The sequence below is a fragment of the Phalacrocorax aristotelis genome, chromosome 5 (assembly GCF_949628215.1).
Source record: "Phalacrocorax aristotelis chromosome 5, bGulAri2.1, whole genome shotgun sequence".
Taxonomy (NCBI): domain Eukaryota; kingdom Metazoa; phylum Chordata; class Aves; order Suliformes; family Phalacrocoracidae; genus Phalacrocorax; species Phalacrocorax aristotelis.
This window is the reverse complement of record NC_134280.1, coordinates 11,741,951-11,755,160: the sequence shown is the minus strand read 5'-3', so window position 1 is coordinate 11,755,160 and position 13,210 is coordinate 11,741,951. Positions and strand designations below refer to the sequence as shown.

Here is a 13,210-nt window from a genome sequence, read left to right as displayed (position 1 = left end):
ACCTAGCAACAATCTCAAACAGCCAGAAATTTGCAACCAAAATGTGCCCCATCACTTACTGCCCAGCTCAGAAACCTGCGAGGCAAGATAAACAGCAGAGAAAAAAAACACCACTTCCTCAGAGACAACGTGAAAAATAGCTGGTTTTCCAAGCTTAAACTTGTTTCGGAAATTTTGTTCAATATTTTCAGTTAGGGAAATTTTTTTACTTGCTTGAAAGGAGACACATTTTAAAGAATAACCTTTTGCCCAGCTCCAACTGAGGGAATTATGTGTGAGGGCTAATCCAGGCAATTACATGCAAGGTAAATTATGTGACCTCAGACTGACAAGGAATTAAAGCCATTTTAGCAAACACAGCTAAATAACTCCTCTACCTTTGCTTAGGCAAAGCTGACTGGCTACGTCTTCCCCAGTGAATGACTTGTTTTCCCAGTGGGCAGAAAATCTATACATGAAACACTTTTAGGAATCTTCAACACAGATTTTCTCTAGTAAGTAACAGACTGAAACACAGCCTGTCCTTCCACCTGCGCTACACCAGTGGATTATTTCAAATGCTTCATCTTTAAAAAAAGATTGTTTCTGCCTATGCAGGGAAGGATGGCACACGTAGAAGAAATCCAACCTAAGAAGACACCAAAAAGCTTCAGGGGATTCAAGCCTGTGCTGGTTTACTCTTTCCTAGGGATATTACTTCAGTGTGCAAGAGATGTGCATTGTTACATCAAAATAACAACACCAAATCCAAGACTCTGCTCATCTCCGTGGACCTGGGAAGACGACAAGCCTACCAGGAGAGAGCCTTTCACTCTAACGCTGGAAACTCAGTTCTGATGGGGTTAACGCACTTTTTGCTCATTCGTGAGGATGCACTTAAACCTCTGCCTCCCTTTTTCTTTAAAGAAAGGGAGAACAGAGCCCTCCAGAAGCAGGGTAGATTTTGGCAGATGGGGCAGGCGCAACCCAGCAGCCTTCCCCATTCTGGGGCAGTTTCCCCATCCCGGCAAAGTGGAGGATGCAAGGGGGGAAAGGTTCCTACCTGAGCAGAGGACTCCCTTGTACCTGGCGCAGGAGAAGTCATCGCACTCGCAGAAGGGCCCATAGATGTTTCCGAACTCGCTCTCGTAGCAGAGGCACTGGTTGCAGCTGCACTCCCCTCTCCCGCTGCAGAGGGGTTTGCCCTCTGCCTCCCGGCACATGGCGTGGTGCATGTCCCCACTGGCGCCCTCCTCGCACTCGCATCTGGCCCCCAGGTAGCCAGCGTCGCACTCGCACAGCCCGCAGGCGTAGGTCCCGTTGCCGCTGCACTTTCCACTGGCTGGCACAGCATGGCCGGTGCACCCACAGAGGCAGTTGTAGGTCACCACCACCTCCAGCGTGTCCCGAAAGCCAGCAGGCTTGATGGTGAAGGTGTGGGAGGTGTCCTCGGCGGGGCAGCTCCGCGCCTCCACGGCCACCTCAAAGGAAACCTGTGTGGGGCAGGTTGAGATGTAAGTTAACACGCACAGCCCCAGAACGTCTGCCAAGAGTGTCCTGGGGAGGAAGGCAGAAGGGAAGAGCATACATCCCGAGGAACAGCCATGGAGTGATTCCCTGGAGTGGGGCCATGCTCAGCGCATTGAGCTTCACTCTCAGGTGTGCAAAAAACACCCCAGACAATTGCATGTCTAGCGAGGGCATCTGCAGCTCAATGCACTGTCATCTGCAAGTCCCATGAGGCATTTGGCATCCTTAACGTTTTAAAACTCTTTACTGTCAGCCATTAGTAATAATTTTCCCCATCAGGGAGCGTTGGTTTCTGCACAGCGGGAAGGAGTCTGCCTATTCCCATGAAATAAACAAGGCAAAACTTTAGCAAATAGCTGGCTTTTCATGCTATTAACAATAAGCTCTGTTGAAACCAAGCACTAGCAAGGATCTAACCAATGCACCACAAGGCCCCAAGGTGCCTATAAGATCATGGATTTAGGAGGTTTAATGCACGTTGATCTGCACGTAGAGGTGTGCATCAGTCACACAGTCCCAAGCCTTCAGTACGCTGCTTATAGGCCATTTCTGATGGATGCTGCTGTTAAGACTGGCTTCAGAATGGTTATACATCATTATATGGTTCTACATCACCTCCCTACTCATTTTCTTTGCTACAATCCAGTGTCAGGGGTATTCTCCCTGGGAAAACCAAGACTGTCCTATGGCCACTTGCTTGGCCCTCATTTTAATCCTGCTGTTTGGTGGGGGTCTTGGGCCAGCCAGCACTGCCTGGGGCTGCTGATTAGCAAAGTGGATTAACCTTACCCCAAGGAAATGAGCCCTTTTCCTAGGCATTGTGAGGGAATGATTTTTCTGTGGAGGCATTTGGGGTCACCTTGAGTTCTCACTGCTCATGCCATCCTGCATGCCAAGGGATAATATGTGGATGGATAGTGGTGCAGCAGCCACCTCCATCCAGGAGAGCTGTACCCCATGAAGCCTCTTTTGATCCCCTCCCATTCCCATGGCCTGAAGCAATCGGCAACGAGCACAAATTACAGAGGAGAAGGAGATCAGAAAGCAAGCTAAGGGGATCAGGATAATCCTGCTCCCTTTCACCCACTGACACCCATGCCCCCAGGACTAAACCCCAACAGATTAGGATCCAGTGCCAGCGTTATCCTCTCTGGGGAAACTTTATTAGCAGGAGTCAAATTTTCATCCACATGGAAGTAATGGGACCAAGAGCGGCTGAACAAGAGGGGAAGGAGGGATAGGACCCCTGTGATCCTGTGGCATGTCTGCCTGTGCGGGCACCTCAATACTCCGGTGCACCAAATATGAGAGAGGTACCTGTGCCAGCTGTCTGCTGCACCCCTAATCTTCTGCTTCCTGGACAGAACGTACCCTCAATTCATCTGGATTGGGAGAGCTAGTCGTTCCCACTCACACCATCAGCCTCTATGGATACAGGCATGCACATACCTCCTGCCAAAATCCCTTTATGGCACGAGCCGCAGTGGCTGGAGCCACCCCTCTGCTCATGCCAAAGCCAGGAGCCCAGTATCAACCACCATATTAACTCTGCTACCTCGGGGGCTTAGGCTTTGCTGTGGGAGCAAGGATGGCACGTGCCTAGCGTGGCAACACTCCAGGGATTGATTTTACCCGCTGATCAGAGATCCAGTAAATTCAGCTAAAAAGGCTGAGGCCGCCTTCTTTTTTAACACTTTGTATGATCCTTATTTGGCAGGGTAAAAATCTAGCTACTGTTGACTCTTTCAAACTATTTTTATATGCCTCGGTGCTTAGAGCTCTGGTATGTTTGCAGAGCCACTCTTCTCAAATAAGGCAATCAGACTGCTAACGAACCCACACCCACTTCCTTGCAGACAGCAAAAGCCTGGAGGAGGGGAGTGGTTCCCGCTGGTCTGAGTCCTCCTGCCCCAGCCCTGCAGCCCAGCAAATCATTTATCTATATCAATGTTAAATTTTAACAAGCAAAGCTTAGCTTGTCTGTATTTTTATAAAAACATATAAAAAAGCATTGGACGGACTATGCCATGTATACTGTCAACAGTAGGGGCAAATTATCTTTTTAGTCTGTGCTCCCACCCAATAACCCTACGAACTGAACACAAGAGAGGAAGGTTGCTGCCTTTGCGAGCACCCTGTCTTTTTCTGCAATACCTCCGAAGTTAGCCATGACCTCTTCACTCCAGGAAATACAGATTTAGATTAGAATCATAGGATCATTTAGGTTGGAAAAGACCCTTAATACCATTGAGTCCAACTGTTAACCTAACACTGCCAAGTCCACCACTAAACCACGCCCCTCAGCGCCAGGGACAGTGCCTCCACCACTTCCCGGGCAGCCTGATCCAATGCTTGACAACGCTTTCGGTGAAGAAATTTTTCTTAATATCCAATCTAAACCTCCCCCGATGCAACTTGAGGCCATTTCCTCTCATCCTGTCACTTTTTACTAGGGAAAGGAGATTGATTCCCACCTTGCTACAACCTCCTTTCAGGTAGTTGTAGAGAGCAATAAAGTCTCCCCTCAGCCTCCTCCAGACTAAACAACTCCAGTTCCCTCAGCCACCTCTCATCAGACTTGTGCTCCAGACCCTTCACCAGCTTCGTTGCCCTTCTCTGGACATGCTCCAGCCCCTCCATGTCCTTCTTGTACTGAGGGGCCCAGAACTGAACACAGCATTTGAGGTGTGGCCTCACCAGCGCCGAGTACAGGGGCATGGTCACGTCCCCGCTCCTGCTGGCCACGCTATTCCTGATACAAGCCAGGATACTGATACAAGCCAAGATTCTCAAACAATAACAAGAAAACCTTGAATATTAACAGACCAGGAGAAGACCAGCAGACCACAACAATAAGAATTTCACAGGTGAGAGTATGATGTGAATATCTGGGATTACAGGAGAAAAGCCCATTCTTGACTACTGCGTCCTGCTGCCTGATCAAGACATTTTGGCTCAGGGTGCTGTAGACAAGACGTCTGTATTCCATCTTTCCTCATAGCTGACTTTGGGATGATTTATACCACCCAGAGCCACTTTTAGCAGAGCTGCTCTGTGTGGGTTTCTATATTAACGTGCCACGGTGTGAGAAGAGCAGATGAATATGAGCAAAGCTGTATTTTATCACTTGGGACCACTCACTGAGAGAGGTAAGTGGCTATACAGGGCATGAAACAGCCTCTCCAGGGGACAGACCAAAAGGAAGACTCACCGTATCTCCTATTTTGAGATCCCCGCACTTCCTGAGCCCGGGATAGGACAAACCATCCTGGCACGTGGCAGTGAAGGTCAAGCCAATGTCCTCAGGGTTGTCCCAGACTGTGAGTTCCACTTTGGAACGAATACTCTAGAAATACAACATGAAAGCAAACCATCAGGTTCCAAAAAGGCTAGTGGATTTCTTCTGCTTTAGTCTCTTCTCCTGATGTTTCCAAAGGGTGGCTAGGATGTCTCTGCACCTATATGAAAAAAAATCACCTGTGCACACACATTGACATCTGGGTTTGACTTAATCAGCTCAGGAGACACCTGATAAACATAATTAGAGTCATGGGGAGCTGCCTACAACCCCTGCAGATGGCTTATGCCCTCTAGGACAGATGTGATGACCGCTGTAGCGAGCACTGAAAAGTTGTGGATGCTCAAGAAAAACAAGGAAGAAAACATTTTTGGCCACAAATCAAGCATCTCTGAGATGAAGGTCAGAGCCTTGTGCACACATCTGCGCCTCCTCCTCCCTGTAAACCAGCCCCTTAACAAAGCATAAAGCCTGGTTCTCCACTGGTAGTTGTCCTGTGACAGCCCTCATACCACATAGAGAAGATATAAAAGTGCACTAACTCTGTCCTGCTTTCTTGATTTCACCCAGCTGGTCAGAAAAATGTATTTTCCCTCTTTGGAGAAAATGCCAGACAAAAAAGTACCCTTTCAGACGTGTCAGATGGAAACACCACCATGGGGGGCAGGGTGGGGGAAGAAAAAATCTCTTTGAAACTTGTCAAAGAGAAAAATATTTTCTATCAGCGAGGTTTTGGTATGATCCTACCCCTTTCTTCAGCTTCTCATCTCTCTGCCCTGCTGCACACACAGACTTTTAAAGTCAAAACAAAATAAAGTTTATAAGCATTAATTCGGAATTAGGTTCTTTTGTTTCATTCTTCCAATGGCTGGAACCGATTTTTTTTTCTTTACGAGTGGCGTCCAAAAAAGACAAAGGTTTTCAGAACAGACCTTTTTGTACCAACTGTTTTCCAAAGTCAGCTTGCAGGTCCATCCCTCTCTCCCTTGTCCCCAACCCTCACTGCAGTGGCCAGATTAAGGAAAAGTGCTAATTGAGACCTTTTGCGAGTCCATGTGATAACAAAACCAGGGTTCACATGCCAGCAAAGAGCTAATGCTTTTGGAAACAGGCAGGAAATAAATGAGTTTTGGCCAGGCAAATCTAAACAGCCCTTGAGGAAAAAAAAAGGAATAGTTTCCCATCTCTCTGCTGTAATGGAGGAGCCATTCATGGGGTGGCAATTTGGACCATATGGAGCAGCCATTGCCTGCGGGATGAACACGCATGCTGGTAAAGCGGAACATGCTGCTCTGCCCAAAACTGTCCCACAGAAATTAGCTACCACACTGATATGCTCTCCTGTTTTCCTGCCCAGAACATCATACGTGGGGCACAGTGGAGGACAGGACACCAGGCCAGACCTCACTCTGACCTTGCGTGGGCTCTTCCTATATTCTTATACAGATGCCAAGACTTCCTGTTAGCCCTATAAAGTAATGCTATTAGCTTAATTGTAATGCTATTATTATTAGCCACTTTGCACCACTACACAGCAATACCTTCTCACAGCACCACAGCCACCACTAATGGCAACTGCAGGATTTCACTGCTGTGTTCTTTGGTGGCCCCCAAGCCCGCTGCACCTTCAGGGATGAGCAGAGGATGCTGGAGAGACCTAGAGGAAGGACCTGGTCCTGAGGCAGAGCAATGTCTCTGCCTGAAATAAAGCTGTCTGCTATAGCCTGGGGAAAATTCAAAAGATGGATCATTTCACTGTAAAAACAAGGAAATCCCAAACTGGCAGTGGCTCCAGGGATGGCTGATGTGGCCACCTGCCATGGGAAACCCATCAGTGGTGTAATGAGAAACACATCTGAGACCTGCCTGGATTGGGTTTATAAAGCAGTTTTTAACCCAGTACCCTGTTTGCTCCCTTCAGTCCAAACCCAGACTGTGTACCCAGGCAGAGACCCCTCCTGGCACCACCCCAGCACAGCCCCACAGAAGCCTTTCCGTCTCCCAGGCATGTTGAGATCTGGAGGAAAATGTTTTTCTCTTAATGAGGACTGAGAAAAAAAAAATCTGTTCCTATTCTCTTTTGTCTCACACCCCTCCGGATGAGGAAGGGGTGATGCACACCATGCAGAAGAAAAAGAGAGACAGAAGATGAAGAGCTGAGGGGAAGCAATCTTGGGGGTAGTGTAAGCCCTGAGCAAGTCTGATGTACACATCAGAGGCGGGAAGCAGACAAGAAAGGACCGGAGATGGCCAAAGATAGAAGCGGAGAGGCTGAGCCCAGGCCCAGAGCACCAGCCACTGCCACCCCGCAGGAGAAGACAGTCCCTGTTGCAGATGAAGGGTTTCTCCAGGGTCAGAGTTTCCTTCCCGCGAGGAATAAAAAAAGGTTCACTCCCACTTGGGAAACAGAATTTTTAGCCTTCTCCCTCAGTGCTTTCATTTCAGGAAAAAACAAAGCTAGAGAGGAGATGGGCTGGGTGGGCGCCAGGTTTCCCACGGCCCCAAGCTGCCTGCAGCACAGGCAGGAGCTGCCAGATCCCAGCAGCACGCCTGGGGTCCCAGCCCACACCCACCACCCAGCTGAACAGGCAAGAAACCAGCCCTAGTCTCAGTAACAGCTCATTCTGCACTGCTTCTGTGGCACACCTTAGTCTCAGCATCCTGGTAGTTTCCAGCCAGCTGCACTGGAAAGCAAAGAGAGGGAGGGAGCAGGGATGGAGGCGTCAGATCCCTGACAGCTTTCATCAGCTTATATACATTAGCAAAGGCTTGAGGGGTGGTGAAATGGAGACACGGATGCATGTTATAGCTGGGAAACTGAGACAAAGGGACGTTTTCATGTGATGGTGCTGAGACTACATGCAAAGTCAACACGGAATGAATGTTCATTTCTTTCTCCACAGCCACACACCTTATATGCAGGACCTTCCTTCCTCAAGGGGACAAACTAGGACAACTGGGCTTTTGTTTTGCAATATCTCCAGGGCCTCATTAGTAGCATTAGCTGCTCATTGCCTTTCCTCAGACGGTGAAGTTTTGGGAAGAACTCTTCCCAAGAGCATAACCAAATGCTGCTTTAACTGCAGGGTGCTGTGGGGGAAGGAAAGATGAACATTGCAGGTCATGCAAAGCACAACACAATCCTACATGACCTCTGGATATGCAAACTCCTCCAAAAAAGTCCTTCCTCACTCCCTTGCCCTAATGAGCGTAGTACCAAGAAGAAGGGCTTGCAGCCATTGAAAGCTGTGTTCACAAGTCCCATGCATGACGAACCCGAACTGAGGGCTCAGATCAGATCAGATCTCCATGCCCAGCACCTAAACAGCAATGTCATTCCAGGAGCACAAAGAGCCAGCCCACAAGAATTCAGGGCGAGGTCAACAGAAACGTTGCCAACTAACTATCCAACAAATGTGTGATTTAGCTGCTTCTAATTGATTTGCTCCCCTGACTTCCACGGAGATGGACAGCATCAGGTCAGCAGTACAACTGCAGGTCCTTTGCTGTCACTCATGGGCCCCATTGCATCAGGGCAGGCTGCACTGGCAACGCCACATAGGCAGGGTTCCTTTGGGACCCAAGAGACACAGTGATGCTCACAGGTTGCTGAGGACCAACGTGTGCTGAAGACCAATGCAAGGATGTGACATTATCCAGAGCCCAGTCACGTCCTTGGGAGGCCTTTGAACATCAGATAGGAAAGAAATAATCTATTTTACCTAGTGGTAGGGTGCTCCGAGAGAACTCTGCTGTGCCTTAGGCTCCCTTGGGCATCCCTGTGCTCCTTATCCACCTCACGCCTCTCATTTCCCTCCCCAGGGTGGAAGCCTCAGCTCCAGCAGCTTGCAGAACATCGGGGGGGGGGAGGTGGCCAAGGTGGGTGGAGCACGCCAGGGAGAGGCAAGCTGGCCAGGCTCTTGGCGTTTTGCATGACAGCAGCTGCAGTATTAAAATGCACTTACATTGTAGGCTTTGACGATCAGCTCGATGATATTCTTGGAGTCTTTGTGCAAAATCTCCACTGTTGTCCCAGGAATCAAGGCGGTGAAGTTCTTGGAAGAAAAGAAAATTAAAGAAAATGCTGAGATGCAGAGAGGAAAGCAGAGGACAAGGAAGGACCAACCCCATGCCAAGGACACTGGCTACACACCCTGCCCCATCATCTGGCGGTATACATGGTACGGCTTGGCTCCCATTAACATGGAGCTTTTGAAAACAAAGCATTGCTAATGTGGCACGTCAAAAGCTAAACAAAGCTCATGGCCACGGGACAGGGACTAACAGACCCGGGTCTGCTGCCAGAGTGGGCAAGATCCAGCCGCTGTGCACTTGGGAGAGCTGGCACCATGGGGAGGGAGGTGCGGCTGCCCCGTCTTGCCTCACGACCCAGAGCATCCCTGGAGAGGGGGTGGAGAATGAGCTCAGCCCTCCTACTGTCTGCGGCAGAGCAGCAGCATCTCGACCGTAGCAACGCAGCTGCTTGTTTTCGTTCAAGCCTCAAGAGCCAGAGCAGAGGTTTCCGAAAGCAACGTCTCCTGAAACACCTCCCCACATCTGCAGAGAAACAAAGCCCTACAGGGCAGCTCCAGACACTGGCTGGCCCTTGTGCCTCGGGACGCCTTTTCCTTTCGAGGAAGTTCAAATTGTATGTGGCATGTCGGGGCCCTAGACTCCATTATGGAAAAACACAGCTGGGCAGAAACACTGCGTACGATTAGGTAATGGGATTAAGTCACTGCAGAATGGGTTGAACAGGTTTCTGCTCTCTTGCTTGCTGCATGGCTGGCAGCCATCCGAAGACCAAGATTAAGCTGGAGTCTATTTTAGGTTCATATGCTTACTAACATATATATATGTTTGCTCTAAGAAGCTTTAGTGCTTTTCACTGGGAGGGCTAGTGGGGAGGGACGGTGGGCTGAGCCTCTCCTGCGTGCATCTGCCTGCCCCTGCCACCCCCTGTGGGCAGGGCAGGCGCGCTTGTGGCTGCCTCTGCTCCATGGTGCCAGCAGGAAGATGCTTTCACAAGGCATTTAAATTTTCCCCCAGCTCAGCGACACTTACCTTGTACAGGACATAATGACTTTTTGTAACAGCGAAAATCAAGTGGATGTTGTTTTCAGCGAGTTTCTCCCCAAGAAGTGCCAGGGAAGGATAATCCTAGAGGCACAAAAAGGGCAGAAAGACTGATGGGTAACACAGAAACAAAAACTAATTTCATTGCTCTTGTCCTCCCAACAGCAAAATCTGTTCCAGACACATGGCATCCTTGTGCTGCAGGATGAAGTCTCTGCTGTATCAGCACAATCCCAACTGAAATAGTAGAAATTCTGTCATCCCTTAAATATTTCTGCTGCACTTTTCACTAGAATATATGACTGACAACACCATTAGCTGCAGCAACACCTGAAACACTGAATTTTTTTCTTTCCTCTTTCTGCTTTGGCATCAGCAGACAGATGTGTGTAATAAGCTGGCTGCTATCTCCAGGGATGCAAGGCAGGGAGTTTGAAAACTGTGTTTTAGAACACCACTGTTCCAGTAAGTGGAAATGTATTATTTTTTCTCCCAATGCAGAAATACCCATTGCCTGCTCTTTCTGCATACTGGAACCATAAAGCGATTACAATAAGCTCTTTAATTCTGCAGATTTCCCAGAGAGAAGATGGCAGGAAGATACTGCTCTAACTACCCATAAGCAACAAAATAAGGAACCAGGGCTCACTTTCAAGAGACCAGCTTGAGTTTAAAACCCCAGGCTGCTTCTGAAGTGCTGTCCTCATTTAAAAACACCTCATTTACTTGCAGACTGGAGGGCTGATTGAGCCTCCAAGGCTCACACACGGAAACACCAAGGCAGCATGCCCACACCAGCTACCCAGTGTAACGCCATGTCAGTACAAGGGCTGTGCTCCCTTATGTATACACTTGCTAGGATTGCACAGGGTGGTGGAAATAGGGTTTATCCGAGGATCCTAGCCTCTGGCCATAGTGCAGCCATCCAGAAACACCTCTTCTTATGGGGTGACATCCGTGCAGGAATAAAAATGATAAATACTGCTTGTGATCTGCTGAATAGAGCACTAATGTGATCATTAGGTGGCAGGCAAGTGCTCATTCACCCCAGAATTTTCGTCCACTGAGTTTTAATTAAAAGGGCCAGTTTGCCTATTTATTCTTAAGACCTATGTTGGTGTTGAGCTCAAAGGCTGTAAATAAGAGGAGTGTCCTGTTGTGCTTGCTCCTGTAGCCACATCAAAGTAGGCTCAGCCTCCCTAGGGAGAAGCTGACAATCCACTGGACGTTTTAGAAAAGGGATGACACATTTAATGTTTCCTCTACACTTTGCAGCAAATCTGATGCTTTTCGGAACACCAAGTTACTTTTCCCTCCCTTGCAGTGAGCCCTGAAGAAACGTGCTCAGCTCCTAATCTATTTTTGAGCATCATAGAAGCATTCACTGCAGGGGGATGCCCAAGGGGAACAGCAAATTTTATTTGCAAACTGCAGGACCAGGTAAAACCATTCTGTTCAGGGGCTGCATTTGCCAAAAGCTGCTGCAGCGGGGGTTGCTGGTCTCCAGAGAGGCCCACCAAAACCCCAGAGTCTCCAAGGGCTGGCCCCCATGTTTCCCCTCACCAGCTGGCTGGATGCACTGTACTCGTTGGCTTCGTTCAGGTGGCACTGGCCATCGTGGGGCTGCACCAGCCCCCCCAGCTTCCCGTCCAGGGCTATGTGGGGCACATCATCTGTCGTGAAGACCAGCAGGTGAGATGCCTCCTTACGCCAGCCAATCTTCTCCTGGGGGAAAACAAACCCTGTGAGACAGCCAGTCTGCCCCTGCCAAGCCCACGCTTCACCCCTCACTCTGCATATGGTCCCAGCCATGCGCTCATCCAGCATCAGACCCGTTAGCACTAATTAGAAGAGTACCATGCTCTTGTCCGCCCATTCCTGGCAAGAAAACAAGATGTCAGGGGCCCACTAGCGTTTCCCAACATCTCCTTCCAACACACTTGCTTAAAATGGCATGAGGAGGTATGCCGACTATCCACCATACCTTCTCTACCCAGATCCAAGAATAAGAATTTCAGCTGCTTTTCTAGGCAAAGGAGACCTGCCAAATTCCTCCACACACATTTAATCTGACCTTGTTTCCTCAACTCTGCAGAGTGGCCAAGGCAACAGCAACAGCCACAATATCCCTGACCAGCACTTTCATTAACACCTGCTCATAAAGGCTGTTTCTGAGCTGTGGTGCACGAAGGGAGGTCCCTGCCCAACAGGGCTGGCTTTGGTGCACCCACATGCATGCACAGGGACTCTGTCCTGGTCCCCTTTTGCACACAGCTTCTGGAAGTGATGGTGCCTCCAAGACTCCTGCCATTTCGTTGTGCACCACTACACGTGCCCTGCACAGCTCAATCCCCCTGCACCACAGCCCAGAAGAGCAGGGGTGGACACAGCTGGAGCAGAGCGCGACAGTGGGAACTTTGGCAGTGGTTTCCTGCACTAATCCACACATAACTGCCCTGCAGAGTGCTGCTGTGAGCAACTTCTGTGTATTTAAAAACATGCTAATTCCAAGCCACGCTCTAGTGGTCCCTATGAAAGCACTGAGATGTCAAGCACAGCACAAGAAGTGTCCTCTGAACAATCCTTGGTCCCTCTGTGCAAGGACCAGACATTATCACTGTCTTTGAATGGAGAGAGATGCAGGGACAGATTTTTTTCAAGTAAAGGGATAAGATTTATATGATGGATGTTACCCTCCCATCATGGAGCTTCCCTGGGTTTCTGGTTTTGCATCAGCCCGAACAGCAGATCTGTGCTTACAACAGCACACTAAAGGAGTTTGTTTCAACGGAAGTGGAAGGAAACAGAGAAACCATAGCGCAGCAGCACATGCCCCTGCGCTCGCTGGCTGCTCCCACCGCCAGCTCATGCCAAGCCAGGCGGGCTGAAGTCCTTGCTGCCAACCATGGCAGGGAGATCCTGACATGGCAGAGACCACAGCCAGAAAGCCCCATCTCCCAGAGCTTCCCCTTGGGCTGGCCACCCTGCCTGTCTTCTGGCAGAGTTGCAGCCCCACATCTTCCCTCCCCACACTCATCCAGCATCCCCCTCCCTGCAGGCCCTGGCTCAGAGAACAGCACAAAACCCTTGGAAAGGGATGAGGGAAAAGCTGGTAAATGCTTACTGATGGGAACGCAGTGCAGATGAATATACTCAATTCCTCCAGAGCTTACTGGCCATCTTATTTAGCAACATCTGACATCTCCCTGTCAAACAATACTGTTTTACAGTATGATGCTAGTCTGCAAGCTGCTGCAGCCCAGCTGCAAAGACGCTTCCTATGGAAAGCGCTGGGCAAGAGGGCAGAGCAGACAGAAGGATGTGGAA

At 49.4% G+C, this 13,210-nt stretch overlaps 1 protein-coding gene across 1 annotated transcript in view; it reads right to left on the bottom strand.

Annotated features, from left to right (window-relative positions):
- The window catches only part of ITGB5 (integrin subunit beta 5), a 63,930-nt gene that overhangs the window by 24,138 nt on the left and 26,582 nt on the right, over window positions 1-13,210 (bottom strand). Inside the window, exons 6-10 of the mRNA XM_075093007.1 lie at window positions 11,447-11,608; window positions 9,872-9,967; window positions 8,773-8,862; window positions 4,721-4,855; window positions 1,043-1,472 (exon numbers count right to left, since the gene is read on the bottom strand). Coding sequence (XP_074949108.1) covers window positions 1,043-1,472; window positions 4,721-4,855; window positions 8,773-8,862; window positions 9,872-9,967; window positions 11,447-11,608 — 913 coding nt within the window. The remainder of the gene's footprint in view (window positions 1-1,042; window positions 1,473-4,720; window positions 4,856-8,772; window positions 8,863-9,871; window positions 9,968-11,446; window positions 11,609-13,210) is intronic.